Source organism: Ursus arctos, unplaced genomic scaffold (genome assembly GCF_023065955.2).
Source record: "Ursus arctos isolate Adak ecotype North America unplaced genomic scaffold, UrsArc2.0 scaffold_6, whole genome shotgun sequence".
NCBI lineage: Eukaryota > Metazoa > Chordata > Mammalia > Carnivora > Ursidae > Ursus > Ursus arctos.
The window spans coordinates 28,238,587-28,262,252 of NW_026623078.1; the positions used below are offsets into that span (position 1 = coordinate 28,238,587).

Below are 23,666 nucleotides of genomic sequence, written 5' to 3' on the forward strand. Positions count from 1 at the left end.
TTTTTGCAATTTTCTCTAAGAGGCCCCCCTACTGGCACTATAATCTAGATGGACTACAACATAGGAGGGCCTGACAGTTCTAAACCATTCTCCATTTTGATGCATTCTTTGGCATTTTCAGGTTTTTATCCTTTATAGTCATTGTTCAGGGTCGTCAGAAGGATCGAGACAGCAAATGTAAATTAATTAGAATAGCTGCTGGCATCAGTCATTGCTGAATAAATATTAACTGTTATTTTGGTGTATGGGCACTAGAGCTTTCCATCTCTGGGTATCATAGCTTGTCATAGTTCTATCTTCTTCCCTAATCTTGATTTTTTTTAAAGACTTTATTTATTTATTTGTTTGACAGAGAGAGAGAGCACAATCGGGGGGAGCTGCTGAGGGAGAGAGAGAGAAGCAGGCTCCCCGCTGAGCAGGCAGCTCGACACGGGGGTCCATAGCAGGCCAGGACCCTGGGATCATGACCTGAGCCGAAGGCAGACGCTTAACCAACTGAGCCGCCCAAGGGTCCCCTTAAGTTGATTTCTGAATTAATAAACAATTCGCTGTTTATAGCTACTGACTCTTCTTTTTCTACTCGTTCTTTTTGCTCAAAGTAGAAAAAGGACGAAGGCATTTTCGAGGCATAAGCACTTGGTTGTTGCCTCTTCTTCTCCCACCTCTGCAGAACTGAGCTCCTGTCGTTGCCAGTGGCCGTCCTGTGCATCCCGTGGCTCTCACTTTGCTCTGTCTGCCCCCACTCTTGCCAACACGTCTTCTCTCTTCTGGGTTTCTTCTTCATGTTCCTGGCTGTTGCTTCTGTTCTCTCCCCCGAGTTTTTGTCTCATGAACAAACAGCCTGACTTTCGTTGATAGTGATTTTTCTTTTTGCCAGGACATTAACTGGATCTGGATTTTTTTTTTTTTTTTTTTTTTTTTTTTTTTGCTGTGCTTATTTGATTACTGGGTTCTTGGAGTTCTCTTTGTTGGATATATAATATGTATGTATATATATGCATATATACATATTTTAGTATACTATATATACATTAAATCTATATATTCTGTTTGTTTCCTCCTGGGGAACGGGAGCATTAAGGTAATGCTTCCTAATTTGGAACTATTTGAGAAAGCCGGACAATAAATAACAATAATAAAGAACAGTAACCACATCACCACCACATGAGAGCAGTACCACTGAAAACAGTCACCGCAGTCCTTACGCTGTTGGTCAGAGTGATTTACATGGATGATCTCACTTACTTCTCACTCCACTACTATGGGGGTAGACACGGCGAAATTCAAACGCTGCGCTGAAGGCCCACAGCCAGCCTTGGTGGGGCTGTTCAACAGGGAGCCTGCCTCTAGAACCCACACTGTTAACCAGACAGCAAGATTTCCCTGGGCCGTTAGTCCAGCTCTAGTAGGTCTGACAGAATCATAGAGGTGATTGCCGGAAATTTTCTTTAAATCAGCATAACACAGTAAGCGCGCATACCACACTGCAGTTTGAGTCATCTGGGTTACTAGAATATTTCTTCTAGTGTTATGAAATTCTAGTAGCTAAAATCTCTGAATAACTAATTATTGTACCTTATATTTTAAGGGTGAAAAGTTCTTGGGGGAAAAAAAACTAGGTAAAACACTCCCAAATCACTAAAATACATATAGCTTCATCCAGGATTCTAAGAATTTTTAATAGCTCTAAGATGAGATTGACGTAAGCAAAAATCACTGTTATTCATTAAGGATAAAAGAATTGGAAGAATTTTGAAAATAATTGGAGACATTATAGAAATTTTTACGTTAAAACAAGATATCTTGAGAGGACACTCAAAGGCCACTAGACTCCCACAACTGACTATACAAAATCATTTAATAATAGTGAAGCATTTTTCATAATGCATTTAGTATTTATGAAATACATATTAATCAGAATTTATTTATCCAAATCTGGCCATAAGGAGTTTATAGCATATTATATATCATTATCCATCATCACACTAGCATGTTTCAAGTTAATAGCATATAATTATCTGGCTTGATCTGTAGAAGTCATATTATATCTAATAATCTAAAATTGAGTCAAGTGCCATTATAGAAATACCCATATAAAATAAGATCTCAGTCACGGAAAATGGGCTCTGAAATCCCACTGGAAAGGCCATTCGACCAAAGGCTGAACAAAAACAAAATAAAGTTTTAATGCAATATCCAATATGCCCGGATGCAATGAAAGCAATGGGTAGAGAAGCAACACTATATTTCATGCTACACGCGTTCTTATTTCTTTTTCAAAATAGACAGTTTTTCCTTCTCCACACTAACTGTCTTTTTTCTTCCTCCATTTCCATACTTCTCTCTATCCTAACACTATGCTTATCCTCTGATAGCTGGTTAGTCCCCTTAGGAACTGTTTCTGCCATGTAAGCTTTCAATCTGAGACGAGAGAAAGAATAAAAATCACTTTCAAATGCATTATTTCTCAAATTCTCCAAGATACAAGACCAGTTTTTCTCCCTAATCCTTCCAGGACTGACAATTAGCAAAATACAATAGTAATGTATTACAAAAGAAGGAGATGCGAAAAGAGAGAGAGAGTATAAGTCCCATTTCTTAAAATTATTGTTTGATTTAACCAACATGAGATTTACTGTTGACCTACTATGTAAGTTTCTAAACACTTCACTTGAAATTTCTCTACTTCGCTCATTGAGGATGGGTGGCCAAGAGGCTGCAGACGGGCTTGGGCCCAGGAACCACACACACGGAGGTAGCTCTCACTCTCAGGTGACTCACTCTCACACTCACCTGTTTCCTTCTGACCTTCAGAATCCAAGGACCCTCTCCTCAAGGACACCTGGATGCTCAGTAGAGAACAGGACCTAGCATGGTGCCCTATTTATTTCTCTCATAGCTCTCAGGAGACTCTCTCCTTCACAAGCGAAAGCTCTACAAGCAGACAGACCTTGTTTGTCTTAAGATTTGTTTCATTACTAGGGCCTAGGATGTTACGTTCATTAATAAGTCTCTTCATCTCTTTTCCTGCTTATTCCTTTACTCCACTGATGTTCAGCACATGCAGAAACACAGTTCTTTCCTAGGGCAGCTTTAAAGTTCTGGAATCAGACATACAGTAACATCCCTCTTACAATACATACTATCTGTTAGAAGACAGTTTTTACTTTATAGCCACCAAATATATCAAAACTTTATAATTCCATTTTTTGTTTTTTTAAGAGAGAGAGTGTGAGGGGGGTTTGGGGGGAGGGACAGAGGGAGAGGGAGAGAGAGAATCTTGAGCAGGCTCCATATCCAGCACAGAGCCCAACTCAGGGCTCGATCTCACCACCCCGAGATCGTGACCCGAGCTGAAATCAAGAGTTGTATTCTTATCTGACTGAGCCACCCAGGTGCCCCTATAATTCAGGATTTTTATACCAAAGGCAAAACCAAAGATGAAAAGGTTAATGGATCAGGTCCTATAAAATTTTAGTTTACTAAACAGAAAAAAAAAAACAAAACTTAAAAATAAGCTGGAAATGTATCTATATTACTAAAGTGTAAGAATCTTAATAAAAGAAATAAGACAAAGATGAATACTGCCATGAAAGAAAAGAAAAAATAATTTATCTTCTCAATTAAGAAATGTATATGAAAATAATAAAATCTTGTATCTACTCAAATGACAATTTTTAAAAAGATATTATTCAATGTGTACATGCTAATATATAGCCCTTCCTTGTATAAATATATAACAAATCTTTAAAAGAGTCTAGAACAGTTTACTTAGCAATTCACACTTAAATTCATTCAAAGGAAATAACAATGTACATAAAATATTCATTGTATTGTTCTAGATGTCTAATAAAAGGGAGATTAGTAAAAATAAGATATACCTATGAAACTATGCAGTCATTAAAATGCTATAGAATTTATTAATGTGAAAAGATGTTTACAATATATTTACAATCTATTGTTACTGAAAATAACAGGTTGCAATACTATATTATACAATATGGTCCCATACTGCCTTTCTAAAAGAACATATATCAAACTAATAATAAATATGAGATCTTTAATTATTTTTGATTCTATTTTCTAATTTATCTGCAATAAACAACTGTTTTAATGTAATGAAGAATAGGATTAAAGATATAAAAAAGATAAAAATACAAAAAGACCGCCTTCAGTCAAAAAGTAGTAATAGGGATTTAATTCAACTATCGGAGCTAATAAGAGGTCGAATGTGATTGAACGAATTTGCCGCAAAAACAAGACACTGGGGGGATTTTTAAATTAGGAGACCTACCTTCAGGTATTTTACAGGCACACTGATATGATAATGATCTGCCAATCACACTTCTGTCTATGTATTCCTGAAAGCAGTCTTGACAATGTTCAACTTTCGGCTGCTCTTCCATCTGACTTGCATGCGCATTATGTTTTGTCCACAGTTTCAAAATTAGAGCCCAGGAACCGGTTCTTAGAAGCAGTATCTCAAAGATGCATAGAATGGTTGTTTGATCTCTTGATCATTGATAGGTCATTTAGTTAATGCTTATCACACACCCTACTTGCAGAGCTAGGATAATGACAATGAAGACAACAGCTTTTTTCAAAAAGGTGGCTGGCAACCCCCAGTGCCAGTGGTTTGAGCGTCTCACTCTCCAGACTCTCACGTCATTCACTTTGGGTTTGTCATTCCTTTTTTAATGGACAGAGGCAAAAGCGGAGAACTTCAACTTCACGGAAAATTTTAGAGCTTTTTGAAAAGAACTTCAGAGAGGATTCGGTCTAACCCCTTGATCTCATAAATATGGAAATTGAGGCCCAGAGAATAAGTAAGTGAAAAGCCAAACCAGAACCAGGTTATCTTGCCTCTAAGCCCAGTCCACTTTCCACCCCCATCTGCTACCTACACCCAACGCTGGGTTCTGCTCTAGGAAGTAACTATCGGACTCCAAGATAATTAAGAAGAGTCAGTGTGTATACAGACCTTGCATCTGGTAGCTGTATGGTGCCTGTCCGGGTTGAGGGGTACTGAAGCTTGTGCCGTAGCTGAGAAATCCCGTCTGTCCAGGTGACTGAGACTGTGACAATCCACCTTCAGTCTTGATGCCTGCCCACAATGCACCTAAATCCGTTAGTGATAGCTTATCTATCTGTTCGTCGCCAACGCTGGTCAATACACAAAAACACTCCCACAACTGTTCCGTCACCAGTGCTTTCCCACGTCACCTCAGTAATCAAGGGTACGCAAGCCTAGCGTGGAATACCCTAAACTAGAACTTCAATTTAAAACAAAAAACAAAAAGCAGGCCTATTCTAGATTTGAGTGATTATTCACATTGTCCTTTCCTGTTTTTCTGATTTACGTTTTCTATAAATTTTAACTTCTATGATATCATGTCTCTATGTAGTTTTGTTTTATAAGAGGTTAAAAGATCAGCTCCTTTATAGTTAAGAAATGGCCGTAACAAAACTTTAGATTATTCTAAAAGTTGCTATGTTGATTAGTGTCAAAATCAAAATTCTCTTTTCTAAAAAGAGATTAATTAGTCTCTAGCCTCACAGCATTTTTTCCTTTGTTTTTTCCTTACTCTTCCTGCCCAAAGCTGATGTTAGCACACGACTCATTTTAAAGTCAGAGGAAGCAATATTGGGCACAGAAGTAAGCAACCCGGGGAAAACCTTCTCCCAAATACCCCAGATCCTACCAGAAAGCAAGCACGAAGAAAGGAGAATATTAAAGAACTGAATCATGCAGCAGCATATGTTTCATAAACAAGGGAAGCAGACCGGTAGTTCCTTTTTCAGCCCTTGTAGTTTCAAGTAGTTATTCCAATTTTATTGTTTTAAGTGTAGCCTAAAGTACACTTTCTTTTTCTTCAGGATAATATAAAAATAATGTGTTTATGGCCCCCAACTACTTCCCGAAGCGCCAGGCCGACATCTGAATTTCAGGACTTGGGTTTGGCAGTAGTGTTGTGTAGGGCTCGGCGCTGGGTTATAATTAAAGACAGTCATCAAAGTTCACAACTGTCCTTAATTTCCACAGAAGGAAGAGAGAAAAATTTCTGCCAAGCGAATTCACATGTTTGAATAATTTTACTTTGCACTTAAGATAAATGATATCTTTGGGATCTAGAATACACAGTAGTCTCACTGTTTATTTCCATTTTAGGGGAATTTCATCAGTAGAATGAAGTTAGGTAACTTTCCTAAGGCAGTGGAAGAATCTAACTCTTGGCCGAGAGAGCCTACGATAATTCCTGGAGTATCTCTAAATAACCTCATAATGACCTGAACATTTAAGTCTTAACCGTAATATTTTTTTTAAAAAATGTGATTTTTTTTTTCCTCTACAGGCAATCCCAAAACAATGAATAACCCATACTTATAATTGGTCCCTGGAAAAACACCTGCCTAAGGCAGGTGGTTTGATGGCTCTAGAAACTCCCTTTCTTTTCTTGTCACTAAGAGGGATTTCCCCCTCTCTCTCTCCATTGGAGACTCTTAATCTGCTTCCAGTCCTCATTTGTACCACCTCTGGGTTTAGCCTGGAGGTGCAATCTTCATAAGAACAGATAAGGAAAAGCAAGAAGAGGCAGAACCCCCCCCCCCCCCCCCCCCGCACCTAGTTCGAGGGCTTCCCCCCACAAGCCTGCAAACTCATCGCTCAGCTCCTCGGAGATCCAGAGAATAGCATGAGTTCTTCTTCCTCACTGATCTACTGTTCACACTACGAAAAGATTTCCCTATCTTTTCTTACAGGGTTTAAGTAAAAGGTCAGGGGGCACAAATCCTTGGAGGGAGTCTTCTTAGACCATCTAGACCTTAACTATCAGCCATTAAGAACCTTAAACTATGTGTTCTTCCTTCACAAGCAAGTGGAGGGGAGAAGGTGGTCACATTTTTTGGATACACTGGCCCAAGAAAACTAGAATGTCTGGTCAGAAGCACTGGGAGCCTCTCTCTGTACTCAAGGGCCAGAAAGAAAAGAAGGAAAGTGATTGCAGAAAATACTAAGGACTCAGAATCTTTCCCAGGAGATTTATAAGCACAGAGGGCCCTGAGGTCAAAGCCCTTAACCAAAGTGCCGTCCCCTTACCATCTCCTTACCTGTCACATTAAAATGCTCATCCTCACCCTACTAGTTGTGACTGGAATCTCAGAACCTCTGCTCATCTTACTCTCCTGGAACAATTATTGCAGACAACAGGGACATCCCCTAATGGTTTAGAACTGGAACAGTCCTAGACTTCAGGCAAGCAAAGGGCCCTACCATGACTCCATGGGGAGAAGAAAGAACAAGAGAGGAGTTGCGTGTGTGGCAGCCGAGGCAGTGACGTGAAGAACAGCTTCCCATGGTAGCACTAGGGCTACAGTACTTCGGTATTGTTTGGGCCGGAAGATACATTTACACTTCAAATAATCAGCTTACCAATCCATTTTGAGAATATAAATTGGGGACTGCCTCAACTCACATTATTGAGCTGAAGGTACGCAATTCAAATCAGAGATCCTTTTCTCTCTTTTAGCACCAGAATTGTTTAAAAGTAAATTGCAGATAAATTTGATCTATACCTAATTTTATTTTCAAAAATCTTGAGTAAAAGTTATGGAAATGAAAGAATTCTAGGAAGTCCGTTTTATGGCTATTTCTAAAATCTGGCTTAAAAAATACCTAGCTAGATATAGATAACATTCAGTTCTGGATAGTTTTGAAGTGAAACTATAAAGGGTGAAATCATATATAATTTACATTTTAATTTACATATGCTTTTTAAGAAATTTATATATAGTTGATTTGGTTTGGGGTAGAGCTAGAGAATAAAAAGGAGTAATTTACCTTCCAACTGTTAATGAAATGTTTAAATGCTTATTCTTTCTATATACTGCTATAAACACAGAATTACTTATTCTACCAGTCCTTTCCCCCAGACTCCCATGTACTTTTTCTTGATCACTTGATTTTACTTTTTCTTAAGGGAATGTTAATAATTCATATTTTTCTAGTCAAAGTGCAATTTGCTTAAAATTATAATCGCAATAAAATTGAAGAAAAGGTATCTTGAAATTCTAAGGCTTCTTAAAATTAAACTTTGGGGGTTTTGCTGGATTTATTTTTAACTTACAGGTATTGGCCCTTTAACAACTGAGTTAAACTACACCAAGATAAAGATAATCTCCGGGTGGGAAGGAACAAATAAGGATGTGAGCTTTCTGTTTCCTGCTTTGCCTCTTTAAAGTGCAGCCCAAGCTGTGATACATAGATCACTTTTCCTAATGGCTGATACTGCTGAAATTGGAAAGTACTACCACCCTTAAGCTCAGAGCAAGGGCTTATGGGATTCTGTTTGTACTTCCCTAGTCATAGGTAGGCATCTGATACATAAGAAATGAATCTTTACCCCCAAAGACTCCATTCACCGAAGTTTTATCGCAATTAGGCACCAAAATACTTTGGATTCCAGAACCAAGGGCTCAAGTGGCAAATTAAAAGTTGAGCTATAAATGGGGGAAAAATGAGAGCAAGAGGGCATAGGAACCGTGCGATCTATTTGCCACCGCTGACCTCAAGACAGGTAGCCGCCACTTCTTACAAGGCTCATTCAAAACAAGCCTAATGAAGAATTTAGACACAAAAGGTGGTTCCAGTTTCTAAAGTGGCCCGAGGTGACAGTCTTTAGGCACCACTCCTGTGAAACGTGCACACACAGGGCTGCCCTTTCTGATCCCACTACTGAGGGAACAGGATTACTCACCATAGGAGGAGATTCCGTACGGCTGTCCCGGCTGTGGGTATGCGGCATACGCTGTAGCTTGTTGCATTCCTGTGGTAAACTGTGTTTGCCCATATGCAGCCATAGTTTGTGAGGAAGGGGTAGGGAGAATATGTGGGTATGGTCTGCTATTTGTCAGAAATGACAGAAAATAGAAAGCCCATGCATTAGATGGAAACATGCAAGGTAACGGATTAACAACCATATCACAAATCGCAGTTAAAGACCGTCTCTTAAATTATAACTTTCAAATGTAATATACAAAGTACCGAAACACTTCAGTATCTCTTCTAGGTGACGCGCAAAAGAAATCTGTGTAAACACAGTGAAGTCTCTAGGAAATGCACTTTAGTTTAAATTAAGACGTAACACGTGGGCACAAAACATGACTTGAAATAAGGTAAAAGGCTACTCAGAGAAGTCATTTATTAAGAGAAAATATATCTTACTTGGAAGGATAAATCTGTGGTGGGGAGAACTGGTGAGTTGGTCTTGGGCTGAAGCTACTGCTCCCAATTGCTGGAAGAAAAAATAAATAATGCACGATAATCATCGCAAAATACAAAATACGTCCAAAGCACCGATCTATTTTTGAACTACAGGGGGACCATATGAAATTGCAAATGTTTGCCCTTTTCGGCCTGAAAAAAATGGCACTTTCATATGCTCAACCCAAAAGTTAAAATATATTGAATGACCTATGGGAACTCATGAAGGGGTTCGAATTTTAAATGAACTCTTAGAAACTAGTCACCGTCATCTGAAACACCCGTCCGCGGCAGTTTACAAGGCACAAGGCGTCCTGGCTACTGCTTGGAAGGACCTGCTCAAAGGGGCGGGAGGAGGGTGAGTTTGCAAGGCTGGGCGGGACCCGAAAGGTCACCGAGCCTATTGTGTGTGCTCGGGAACACACACACCTGAGACTGGATTACAGAGAAACCCCGTCTAATCTGCTCTAGGGTGAGTACAAACAGGGCCGAGCCTCATTTGCCTGCATTGATTTAGCAACATTTTTCAGTAAAAATGCATTCCTATAGCTCTCTTAAATTTCTCAAGTTGCAAGCTAAGCCTGTTTTTTCTTGTGTTGAGTCAGTGTTCCTGGCCTTTCAGTTCAACGTGCACAACTTCAGTTAATCCCTCAAAAAAGTGTTTTTGTTTAAAGATGTTGTTCAAGCATTCAAGCAGAATTTCATCTTTTTAATCACATGGACTTTATTCAGTAGGTCTCAGAAAAGGCACTAAACTCTATCATTCTTTTACACTCATTCTGAGCTAGAGCAAAAATCCATTTTTGTGAACATAAGGCAATAAAATAGTTCTCATCTTTATTTATTATAAATAGGCCCTATCTCTTTTATGTGCATATATATTACACACATTTACACTTATATATTTATAAATACACACAGCTATATGTGTTTCTATGCGTTACATGTAAATACTGTAAAATATATATAAAAAGATACCATCTGTATATTTCTACCTCCCCCCCAGACTCTTCCTATTTTCTACCTAGCTAAGATGCATATTCTTCGGGTACAATTATGAGATGTAATATGTTTATTTTCTTCTTCCACTAATAATCCTGCTGTTCAGAGGCTCTATTATTCATTAACTATACTGTGTATTAAAATCCTTCTATAGGGGCGCCTGGGTGGCACAGCGGTTAGGCGTCTGCCTTCAGCTCAGGGCGTGATCCCAGCGATCTGGGATCGAGCCCCACATCAGGCTCTTCTGCTATGAGCCTGCTTCTTCCTCTCCCACTCCCCCTGCTTGTGTTCCCTCTCTCGCTGGCTGTCTCTATCTCTGTAGAATAAATAAAGTCTTTAAAAAAAAAAAATCCTTCTATAAGGTTCCATGCGCTCCAAGTTGTATACATGTTTCATGATGTCACATCAGTACATTTATACAACTCCAATTTAATGTTCTATTTGTGTTTGGAAGAAGAGTGGTAGAGTTGGACCAGAATCTTAATCTATGAATACTCCTTTCCTTGTAAAGCAAGCAGGCCTAACCCAGCAAGAGGAGAGCGGATCTAGAGGAGTACTACTCTCGCACGCAAGCTGCCAGACTTCCACCGTGTGGCTCTCAGTTTGGCAGAGCCGGGGTCCACAGTAAGGCGATGGCAGGCCAACTCGGCTGGTGTCCCTGCATCTGCGGGCACACGTTGAGTCACTGCTCTGTACCAGGCACTGAGCATGCAAAGACAAGTTCTGTCTGTCACATGTGGGGAGGCCGACACACAAATAGCCATGAGGGGATTAGTTAAATATTGCAATTTATAGAAGGGAGGGATTAGTGAGAGAATACTTGGACAACAAGGACTACCACTTGCCCAGGTCATCCGCGATGACAACCTTTCCTACTCCCCTTTGCTAAGCCTGGAAAGAGGCCGAGGGCAAAGGAGATTTATCCAGCAGGGTAGCTGGAAGAGTAATGCCTTCCCTGGACAATCACAGTCAAAAGTAAGTTTAAAAAAAATAAAACCGGAACAAAAACCCGGTGCAACCCGATGATGGAAGACATAGAAATCCCTTTTATTCTTTTTCAACTCTATCCCTGGGTTTTTCGAATTGTGTGTTGGGACCCGTGAGAAAAAATCATAAACTCAACCTCACAGGTTACACCCAGCATTTTTTTTTTTTTTTTTACAAACAGAATAACAGAATAGTATCTATCAGGGTTATTACACAGGGTAAGGTGAGTTCCGTGAAGCTCTAAGATTATACACGTAGTACGGGTGTGTACACAGAAAGAGATCTGAGAGGCTGCAGAGTGGTAATTAAGCACAGGTTCTGGAATGAGAATTTAATTTCGGCTCACACTGAAGTTCCAGCTGCTCTGTCGTCTGGGTCAAGCTACCTGATCCCTCTAAGCCTTGCTACGTTCCCTGGATGATGGCACTAATGCTACCTACGCCCCCCAGGATTGTTTGAGGACTAAATGGAATCATTGAAAAAGTGAACAGTGCAATGTGTAGTGTTAATTAGTTCGGATCTCCAGATTCCCACTATCTTTGCCCCAAATGTGCCCTTCCTTCTGTATTTTTAATTCTACTCAATGGACAGCATCACCATTTGTCCAGCAAAATACTTAAAAAGCAGGATTCTTTCGTCCCATTGCACATATGGGGCATAGAAATTAAGTAACACATCCGCACAAATGGGAAAGCTGGTATTTGAACCCACGTCTGCCTCTCGCCCTCAAAACATAACTATCTCCTAACTTCCTACATAGAAACTAAAAACCTCAAAATCATCTCCTTCCCCGCCCTCTACTTCATGAGTCTTGAGTCCCCATCCCAAACCCAGATATTGCCTGTCGACCTGTCCTGCATACTCCATCCCCGCTCCCCGCTCAGATTCTCATTAGCCTCAGCCGCATTCCCTGTACACCACCCGTCACCCTCCACACACTAGATCCACGGCCACCAGAGTGATCTTTCTTAAACAGAAACTTCACGTCCATTCTCCAACTTACCCTCTCTCAACCGTGCTCACATTATCCCCAGGAAAAACTCCAAATTTCTTGGCAGAGTACACAAAGAGATGTAAGCACCCACTCTCCCCTGGGTTTAGTAATCTGTAGCCTCCTTGGACTTGAGGATTGCCCATACGTGCCGTGCATTTTCATGTTTGGCTCGGTGGCTCTTCATACCAGACCCTCTGCCTTGTGAGGCCGCCTTTCCCCTGCTTGATGAATACTTACTTCTCTGCTGGGACTAAAACATCATTTTCTCTTTAGGATAATGTCGTCCTTCTCTGTACTTTCTTGGAAGGTTGTAAACATTGGCAATGTAGCACTTAACCACACCACATTATAGTTAGCGTGTGTAGCGTATGGATACTAGTTTCCTCTGCTAACCATGAGCTTCTGGGGCCCAGGACCTCTTGCTCTCCTTTATTTCCAGGCACCTGACAGGGCCTGGTGTGTGGTAAGTAATCAATAAACAATATTTGTTTAATTATAATGTGAGATTTAGGTCATAAGCAAAGTAGATTTTTTTTAAACCCTGATGATAGGAAGGGTGGTTAAATTATTTTAAGTCATATGTAAACATATATAATAAACCTGACTCAGCTCTTTGGCAATATGATTGGGAGTGAATGGTATTCTTTATAAAATACATGTGAGTAAGAACCCATGATGCTGCCCAAGGATCTTGCTACTAATTACCTAACTATGTACCCCTAAAATGATTAAATATTTAATGCCATATAATAAGCCATATCTTTTGGGATTTCCCTAAATCCAAACCATTACAATTTTGTGTGGCCTAAAGTCAAGAATCTTCCATCTTGTACTTCAAGTACTTCTCCTCCTAATTGCCTAAACACCTTTAACTTTTTAAGCAATAATTTAGGAATTCAGATTAATTTTCATTTCATGAGACCAGAATAACCTAAAGCAAAAAGAATGCTCCCAGATCACTCATCATTCATCAAGGTAAATAAAATGGTTATTTTACCATTAGTAAACTCCAAATTACACATGCCAGAGCCTTGGGAACATATGGGCAACTAATACCTCTCTCTCTCTCTGTTTTAGCACATTTGTTTCCTATTATTCCATTCTTTCTCTTACTTCTAACATAGAAGTTAAAGAAATTTCCCAAATCTTGTTGGGGGGGGAGGGGGAACCAAGCTTGAGAATCTACTGAGGAGGTCAACAGAAATCCTCTTAACATTTAGATCATTAAAATATTACTTTTCATTGGTAAACAGTAAATGGGCAGAACACTATTACATTTTAAAAACATAATAAACCACCTTGCAATTTTCAATTCAGCAACATGCCTTTGAAAGTCAACTTCTTTCCTCTAGTCTCCCTATACCAGGATACCTGGTGATTTCCCTGGAAAACAGGAAGCCTCACTGCCTCCTTAATGCTTTAAGATGCTCAGATTCCCTGAAGGACAGAGGAGGAGACAGCTACTACCAATGTCAGAATGGCTCTGTTTACTCTTTATTCTTGCTGCCTACTTCCCCAAGACACCCAGAATGGTTGGGATGTGAATTTTTAAGCCATCATGGAGAAGCAGGAGTAGAGACCACAGAGGTGAAGACCATTTTGGAGTCAAATGCTTGGAGATTGCTTTCTCTTTCCCTTATAAACTCTAAATCCTTTTCACAGCTACTCCAGCAGGCCATGGTTTTTGCATCTTTACTCGAGGAAAGACAGAAAGAAGGAACAAAAGAATTAAGAGAAAAGCTTTGTGTTTCCTATACCTGGACCTGATTGCCCAGCTTACTCTAGCCCTCGCCACCGTGCAACACGGAGAATCAATATGCAGAACACAAGATCCCCTATAGCTTCAGTCTTCACCAGACTATCCTTCCACCTTCAGCTAAGCCTTTTCCCAAGGCCCAGCTTCTCCTGGGTCTCTCTTTTTCAAGTAGAGCCGACTCATGCTCTCTGACTCCAGATAGGACAGAGACCTGAAAAACATAACCCTATTGCTGCTTCTTCCAAATCTTTGTTTTGTTTTTGTTTTTTCTCTTCCCCATGAAACCCTTCTTTTTCTAAGGTTTATGACAATTCTTTAACACTTTCATGAATGCCCCACTTCCTAAACACTGCCTGGCCTTTATCGAAACCTTTAGTATTTAACTGTGTCCCCTAACAAGTCCCAGTGTTAACCTTGGACTATGCGTCCAACACTTCTCTTCTTCTGTCTAGGCCTCCACTCTGGCCTTCTACTCCAACCCTCGAGCTCAAGATTGCATTGTGGACCCTTCTTTCCCCCCGTTCTCACACCACAACAGCATCAACCAATTCACTGTTTACTTAACAAACCTTGACCGACCAGCATCCATGTGCTCAATTCCATGACAGCCACTGGGACTGTGAGTGTGAGCAAGGAGACAAATCTCTGCTCTCATAGCGCTATGGCTTAGCAGGAAGAAAGACAAGGAAAAGTAATTTTAAAAGCAGTGGTGAAGGCTGAGGAAGGGAAGTATGTGGAGGAGGCCTGAGTTTTGAGATTAAGGAAAGACCATCTTCTCCTGCCACAATTTTCTTTCCCTTATTCCCATCTAATCTGTTCTCCAACCTTATTATAGATGCAGGACCCCTGACATACTTATCTTCTCTCAATTTGTTATCCCTTACCTTTAAATAAATAAATAAATAAATAAATAAATAAATAAATAAATACACACACACACACACACACACACACACACACACACACACACACTTATCCCAGGAAAGGGTCATTATTTAGAATCATTATTCTAAACTCTTCTCTTTCTGATACCCTCAATTCTCTTACTTCCATATTCTTCCATGCCTGACTTGGAAAATCTTTAACTCTAGATCAAAGTAAATATCTTCCGACCTGGGCAGCAAAATCCTTGTAGAGAAAAATTGCTCTATGATAAAGACTCCACATTCAGGGGTCTCCCTTTGCTTGGACTCTGGCTCTACTGCCAACTTTCCTTAATGTTCCAAGCGGCCTCAGGCTTCCCAAATCCTCATGACATCTATTTCAATCCTCTCCATCTCTTCCCGCTCATAAGCCTATCACTATCTTCACTTTGAATCGCTTCAGAGGAAATGGTAGAAGCCTTCATTCACTCATTCAACCATCCATCCATCCATCCATCCCTCCCTCCCTCCCTCCATCTAGCAAATATCTAAGTGCCTAATATGCACCAGATACTCTTTCAGGTGTTGAGGATACAAATGAACAAAACAAAACAAATCTCTGCCATTACAAGCGTACATTTCGGTGGGGGTGAAACACCAACAATAAACCTAATACACAAGTAAATAGTACAGTTTGCAAAAGGCTGTGTTATTGGCCAGGAAGGTTGTATTTAGCATGTCAGAGAGGCTGGAAGCCTACAGTGAGAGTTTTGCAACACTGAGTAGGGTAGTCTGGATGGGGGTGGAGGGGCGCCTCGAAGAGAAGGGGAGAGGAGAGCACAGACTGGAAGGTGGTGAGGGAGTCAGGCAGGTATACCGAAGGGTGCCCCGGGCAGAGGGACTGCCACTGCAAAGGTTCTGGCTGGGAGCATGTCCAGGACATTGAAGGAAGAGTGGGAAGGAGGCAATAGGTCTGATGGGGCTCATGGATATTGAAAGGACTCAGCATTTACTCAGAGATGCATGGGAGCTACTGGAGGGTTTAAGCAGAGGAATCAGACAGAAATTCCCTTAACATATTAACTCCTCCTCCCCTTCAAACTCATCTGCATTAATTCCCGTTCCATCATTCCTGATGTTTCTGTGGGAAAGTTATTCCTTTTCTATGGCGATCCACTTCTGTTTTGGATTTAAGCCATTGCTGTCCCAGTGGGCACCTCTCTGCATCAATTATCTCCACTTTGTCTATACCTTTAACCCCTACCTCTATCAAATCTGTGTTGGCAGCCAAAACCACGCTGACCTTCTAAATGCCATCCTCAACCCTATCTCTCACTTTCTAATGGACTACCTTCTCTCTCCCTTAACCGTTTATGTACTTGAAAGACATTTTTCTCCTCCCTGTCTCCACTTCTTCACCTTATTGGTTAAATCATCCATTTACTCACTGCACTTCGTGAGCACATATATCTGCTAGGAACTGTATTGGAGACAACAGAAATGGGGCATATGGGCAAGAGGGCACAAGGGGAAGTAAAGCACCACCCACTGAAACTGCTGTAGGCTAAAGCCACTGATGTTTCTCATTTAGATCTTATTTTGACATAACTTGACACTGCAGAAAAGTTGCAAAAATAGTAGAAAAACTTCCCAGATATCCTTTACCACAATTCTCTAAATGCGAACATCTTATTATATTAGCTTTATTCTTATTCTCTTTTCCTCTCTATGTGTGTGTGTATACACATGTATAGTTCACTCTTTTTGGAACTGCAGATAAGATGTCTCTTTACTATTACTTCAGTGTATATTTCTTAAGAACAAGGAATTCCTTAAACCACAGGTTTTCAATATCAGGAAGGATAGCAAAGCAATACTATTATCCATAGATACTTTAAAAAACTTATTTCTTTTCAGTATGTGACTTTAAACTTGCACTTTAAAATTACTACTTTTTAAAAGTATGACTCTTATACAAATACACTGTAAAACATTTCTGAAAAAAAAGCAGAAGGAAAAAAATTCGAATTATATTCCATCATCCAGAGAAAGCCACCATTAATTTTTATACACATACACAAAGACACATATGCATACACATAAATATCTAAAAACACATGGATTATACTGAGCATGTCACTCTTTTGAACCTGCTTTTCACTTAACATAGTTAACATTTGCTCATGCCATTAAGTTTTTTTTCCAAACTATTTTTAATAGCTGTATACCAATCTAACACATAGACAGCACTTCCTTGAAACTCTTTCTGCCTTTACTTCCAACTCAACTCTTTTCCTTCTTTCCCAGTTGAAAACCTGTGTTTTCATTTTATTCCCTGCCTATCTCTCTATATTGGTCTTCCCTGGATTCCATCTTCAACTCTGTTACAGCCCACTAGCTTTAACTCCCTGCACACTTCCAAAATTTCCATTCCAGATCATTCCCAAGCTTCAACATCTTCGCGTGGATGTCACCTCTCATTCAACATGCCTTTCTCTCGCAGTCATGCTCCTCTTGCATTCCATCACCTTAACCTGTCTCTCTGCCTCACTTATCCCCTGTACTCATTGGTTACTATGATGTAAATTAGACTTTGCAAATACATCTTAATCCACCATCTTTCCATAATGCTGCCAGCACCTTATCTCAGGTCTTCAGTATTTCTTGCCCAAATTAATGCAAAAAGACTGCATCTGGTCTCTCTACTTCAGTTCTCCAGCCCCCCCCCTCCCGCTACAGTCAGGATTCTGTACGTGAATACAATCATGCAACACCCTTCTTCTGATGCCTCCCACTGTACTCAGGATACAATGCAAACATCATGTGGAACACAAACGTCTCTTTAGACTCTATCCTGACTCTGTCCAGCATGCCATCACAGCTCACACTGTAGATACCAGGAATGATGAACCATTGACAGTTCCAAATTCCATGCCTCTGTGTTTCAGTCTCCTCCCGTGGAATGTTCTATCTGTCCAACTTCCCCCTCCCCAGATCTATGTGTGCCTTATTCCTACTCATTTTTTAAGGCTGAGTGCAGGCATCTCCTCCAGGAAACCTTTCCTGACCCCTCCCATCCCAACCAGTCTTTGTTGGGTCCTTTTCTGGGTATTTTGGGGGATCCTTGGCCTTCCATCTGCAATATGATGGTCTGGTCATTTAGTCACCCTGCTAAGCCCCAAACCAGGGCCATTCTCATATACCTATTAATCTGTAATAGCACCAAGTACATTCTCTGGCATAAGTCGTATTCTAGTAAGTGTTTTATAAAAGAACTCACGGATATAACATCCTTTTGTTATTTCCTTATTGTTCCCTTATGGTATTATTAGGATAAAAGTTATGCATTTGTATTTCATGTTATGTAATATGTATAATTCCTTTTAGTTGTGATGCATATTAAATAAGTGATCCCGAGAGCTGGAGTAAGTCAATTACAAATTTATGTAACTATAGCATTTCCACTTCAGAGGTTTGATAAACACAGCAGATAATATGAAAAAGGTTCAAAAATTTAAAAATTATATCCAATAATTTTTTTTATTGAAATAGTCTAAGCTGTGTAATTTGGCAAACATATAATCACAACCTCACTGTTACTTTATTACCACAATGACTTTCCTATCAGTAATTTCATTAGCAAAGATGTGAAACTTGGGTATTTTGTTTATTGGAGGCAAACTATGTCACTGTGAGAGATCAAAATTCACTAAGGACGGAAAGCTGCATTACAAAGTCTAATTTAGATCTCCATTTGACATGACAGCTACCTACAGGAGGATGGTTTGGTTAAGTCTGCTTAAAGAGTATCGGAAGCCAAATTTTGCCAACGTAAATTTGCATAATTGGAAAAAGTATACAAATGAGAGAAAAGGGCAGGAGTCATCAACATAATAAAGATAATTTAGTAGAAGAAGAAAGAAAAACAAAACCCCCTTTGATTTTATCTCCTTTATAGGATAGCAACATTTTCAGCAAACACTTCATAACACTGGATAAAAACAACAGAATTGCAAGTATGGGACTCAGAGTAAAGCTATATTAAATTTTATACTACATACACACATGCATATACCCACATACATAGACACATAGATACATACTTACATATACAAATAAACTAAGAAAAACTATGTTTTATATTAATGTGAAAATCTAACATTTATTCCTTACCTGAACCTGAGAAATTGTCTAAAGACCCGTCTGCTGTTGTTGAAACTATTTCACTGCTGCTCATTGGCTCTGTTTTAACTACAAAAATAAACAACATATACGATATATCCAATTAATAGTAATTTGTAAAGGCATGATAGAGAAGTTATATTCAAAATAGTTACAAGAAAATCATTTTAAAAACCAGTCTTTCAGTATTTGAATATAATTCAGATTGGTATTTGTAACAGAATTTTTTAAAAAATATACAGGTTATCTATTTAATCCCTAAGGAAACAACCCATTTTAACAAGCTATCCTTTAAAAGAAACACTTTAAAAGTAGTTACATTCATTACATACTAATTGAATTGCTTATTAACAAATAATTTATCTCTTAAAATTTATGTGATGAGGATGTGGGAGTATTTCCTTGGTTATGTAGCCATTTAGCTAAACAGAGCCAAAAGGGTAGAATAAGAAGACTTGGAGTAGGAAATAACGCTGGTAGGTTTTCATCATGCTCAAGGACAGGCACAGACACATGCAAGCACGTGTGCACACGTGCGCACACACACACACACACACATTTGGTTATCCAATATGGCTGAAAAACAGAGTGCTCAATTTAATGGATCGTTACCACTCAGCCATTTCTGGTGTACACTTAGTACCTAAACCACACTAAGTGTAAATGAAGCAGAAATTAAGTTCTTCATTCCAAAATAAAACCAATAACAGATAGTTTGTGGAAAACATTTTGATCTTTAGTAAAGTCCTTTGTGGCTATACAATAAAAACATTTAGATTTATGCTCTAGGTGCATGAAAGCAACCCACTCCATAGATATAGTGATGGTATTATTGACCCCTATTAAGCAGATAAGCCAGACTACCTCAGAATATTTGCCTTTTCCCCTAGATTTAGGTTTTGTTTTGTTTTTTGTGGGTTTTTTTTAATGAAGATATAGCATGACTGCTTTTCTTAGAAACAACTGGTTCATTGGAATTTGTGGCCCACTTTGTAGAAGTTATACATCCCCACTAATGGGTTTTCAGAAAGAATGCAATAATATCTCAGAGGCTACTTAAACATTGATAACATGTTTTCCAAAACAAAGGTCCTACCAAGAGAATATTTGGGGTGGCTTCTCTCACAAGTAAATACATTCTGAAATGGGAAAGAAAGATGGAGAAAATGCAGCTTTTCCTTCTCCCAACATTGCCAGTCTCTTATAAACAGGAGGCAAAGAACAAATTCACCCTCCTTGACCTCTGAATCTTTTACTAATGCATAATGGATTTTCAAATAGACATTATAAATAGTTTCAGCAGATAGTCACTTCCAAAAAATTAATGATTTAGACTGCTTCTAAACAAAGTTGAAAAATAAAGCCAGCAAGTCTAATGGTAATCACTCCAACTGATTGTTTTAATGTAGACCAAACAAGAGTGTAACTGAAGTTTTCACTTTTCCACCAGTTGTTTGGGGTTAGAAGTCTTAGTTGATGCTAATAAATTCTGACATGAGCCTGTATTTCCCTTTTCTCTTCACACCTCCAGGCAATCTAATGATCTTCCTCTTCATAACCATTATACTGTCATAGATTGAGGAAAGCAGGTCCTCCACTGCTGGTACACAGCTCCAAAGTATCCTACCCGGTTGTCCACATCCTATCTACCCTTCCTGAAAGAACTCATATGGGGCGCCTGGGTGGCTCACTTGTTAAGCATCTGCCTTTGACTCAGGTCATGATGCCAGGGTCCCGGGATTGAGCCCTGCATCAGGCTCCCTGCTCAGCGGGAAGCCTGCTTCGTCCTCTCCCACTCCCCCTATTTGTGTTCCCTCTCTTGGTGTCTCTGTCAAAATAAATAAATAAAATCTTAAAAAAAAAAAAAGAACTCATACAATGCCCTGTACCTATAAAGCAATAGCTCTATTTTACTCTGTACTGGACAGATTACCGCAGGGATCTGAACTCAGAACCAAATCCCATACATTGATCAAAGATGAGAATCAGGCTCAAGGAGAAAAGGTCACATAAAGTGCCTACTATTGTCAGACTATAGATATCATGATTAATCATTTTTAAATAATTCTCCAAGTAGGTCTCAGAACACAACTCACAAACGCCCTAGCTGGGTACTGTCTTCTTGTTTCACATGTGAAAATGGAAACCAAAGAGGATTAGGAAAATTGCCCAAAGTCACAAGTGGCAGAAATAGGAATTCATTTTGGATGTTTTCAATTCCAAGTCTTGAAGAAATGACAACACGTGGTACTTCCCAATAATTAGCACTACTCTACAACAGAGCAAGGAAACTGTGGCAGAGTGCCCCACACTGTGGATACAGAGGGAAGTAAAACCCCAGCAGTCCAGACCCTCCTCTAGAATGTTAACACTTCCAGCCTAGTGCACTCACAGGAAGATCTCAAGTAGAAGCTCCACATCTACTTGCCTGAGACAATGGTGCAGAAGAAGTTTTCCAGTGTACAAGACGTTAGCCCACGTTACTTCTAAGTCTTTGCCAAATCTAAGATCTGTGAATCTGTAGACTGGAGTCTAAAATTACTTGGTGAAAGCCTGACTATGCCAAAACCACTCCTACTCTTGTACCCCCCAAAACTTACCCTAGCTAGTCTCCATATTTTTAGCTTGATTGAATATAGCTTTCACTCCCAGGAGACACATTCAATTGAAATTCCATTAAAAATAGGAAGGAAAAGAAGAGGATACTTTTTCTTTTAGGCCCCAAGCACATTGCCTTTTGTCATTGTACAAATATACTCATCTATACTCTAAGGAATAAAGACTCCTATTCCCTAATGAATCCAATTTTTTAAAAGGCTCTGTTGAAGAGGATACACATAAAGTAACTACCAGGATATTTATGATTTTATCAGGTACTGGAATTGAATACTTTGATCACCAGGGACCTGATGCTAAAAAGACTACGATTTATTGTGATGTAAAATAGTTTGAATGAAAGCCAAATGAGGAGAGACCACTTCCAGTGTTGTTGCCAAGCATACACCCACCAGAAAGTTAAAAAGACAAAACTAATCTCTAGCCACCAAACTACCCATTCTCATTAGCACTATCACATTTATAAATATGCCATAGATGACATCACAGAGCACCTCTCCAAGGCTTATGAGTTTAAAAAACCACATCGGGGCACCTGGGTGTCACAGCAGTTAAGCGTCTGCCTTCGGCTCAGGGAGTGATCTTGGCATTGTGGGATCGAGCCCCACATCAGGCTCCTCCGCTATGAGCCTGCTTCTTCCTCTCCCACTCCCCCTGCTTGTGTTCCCTCTCGCTGGCTGTCTCTATCTCTGTCGAATAAGTAAATAAAATCTTTAACAAAAAATAAAATAAAATAAAATAAAATAAAATAAAAAACCACATCCTAGATTTTTTTTTAGTCTTAGAGATTTAAGGTACTGTCACATCTGAGAACAATGATCCCATCTAAGCCACCTATCTAAAAAGGAAACTCTATGAAGCATCTGTTCTCTTCTAAATAACTATACAATTCTGGGGGCCTCTGGGTGGTTCAGTTAAGTGGCTGAATCTTGGTTTCAGCTCAGGTCATGATCTCAGAGTCCTGGGATCGAGCCCCAAATCAGGCTCAGCACTCAGCAGGGAGTCTGCTTGAGGATTTTCTCCCTCTCCTTCTGCCCCTCCACACATTTGTGCCCATGCTCTTTCTCTCTCTTTTGCTCGTTCTAAAATAAATAAATCTTTAAAACTAACTAAATAAATAACTGTATGATTCTTTTATCTTCACTGTACTTTTTTTTTTTATTACAGGATTTCAGTCTATTAGAAAAGAGCAACTTTTATTCTCTTTTTCCCCCAGCCAAGAGTCTCCCTTTACCACTCCAAGTTGTCAATTCTCCATCTGATACTTTAAGGACCTACTTATCTCTAAAAATGTTCATAAACTCTCTTTTGCCTCTTTAATCTCCACAATACCCCCCCCCCCGCAATTCCTTTGCTCAGCCATGTACTCTAGGCCCGCACCATACAGGGCAACTTGCTACTCTCCAGGGGTGCCACAAACTCCCATCTATCAATGCCTTTGAGCCTTGGTCTGGAGTCAAAGAATCCAGTTATTCACTCTATGACTTTATAACAGTTATTTGATCTCTGACCTCAATTATCTCATATACAAAAATTTTAAAATGATAGTTTGATTACAGGAATGTAGGAAGGATTTGTAAAAATTTATGCAAAGTACCTGGTATAAAGTAGGAGTGGAAACATATTTATCATCATCAGTAGTAGTGACAGGATCCCGCTACACTGAATGCCTCTCTCCTGGCCAGTAGTACCAGAGAGCAATATCAAATAAAAACTGTTAAAAGCACCAGCTTTGGAATTATCAATTGAATTTCGTCTAGCTTTGCTATTCACAGTACGAACCTGGAAAAGTTACTCAATTTCTGTGTGTCTCAGCTTCCTCATCTGTTAAATGGGAATAACATACTTATGTAAGGATAAAAAAAAAAAGAGAGAAATGCTTAGAAATCATTGAGCACGGTCCAGTGGTTTACAAATCATTAACCCAGTCCAAAGGCCATACTATTATAGTCACTTTATCATTATAGGTCTCTTTAATTAAGAGAAATCAAAGTCTTACCAGAGAAA

At 39.5% G+C, this 23,666-nt stretch overlaps 1 protein-coding gene across 13 annotated transcripts in view; it reads right to left on the reverse strand.

Annotated features, from left to right (window-relative positions):
- The window catches only part of EYA1 (EYA transcriptional coactivator and phosphatase 1), a 343,576-nt gene that overhangs the window by 119,587 nt on the left and 200,323 nt on the right, over positions 1–23,666 (reverse strand). For 10 of the 13 annotated variants that reach the window (XM_057308057.1, XM_057308053.1, XM_057308060.1 and 7 more), the window contains 4 exons: positions 19,035–19,112; positions 9,221–9,290; positions 8,754–8,899; positions 4,982–5,119 (listed from right to left, as the gene is read on the reverse strand). In XM_057308057.1, coding sequence (XP_057164040.1) covers positions 4,982–5,119; positions 8,754–8,899; positions 9,221–9,290; positions 19,035–19,112 — 432 coding nt within the window. The remainder of the gene's footprint in view (positions 1–4,981; positions 5,120–8,753; positions 8,900–9,220; positions 9,291–19,034; positions 19,113–23,666) is intronic. The other 3 variants (XM_057308055.1, XM_057308054.1, XM_044382779.3) reach the window with 3 other exon arrangements.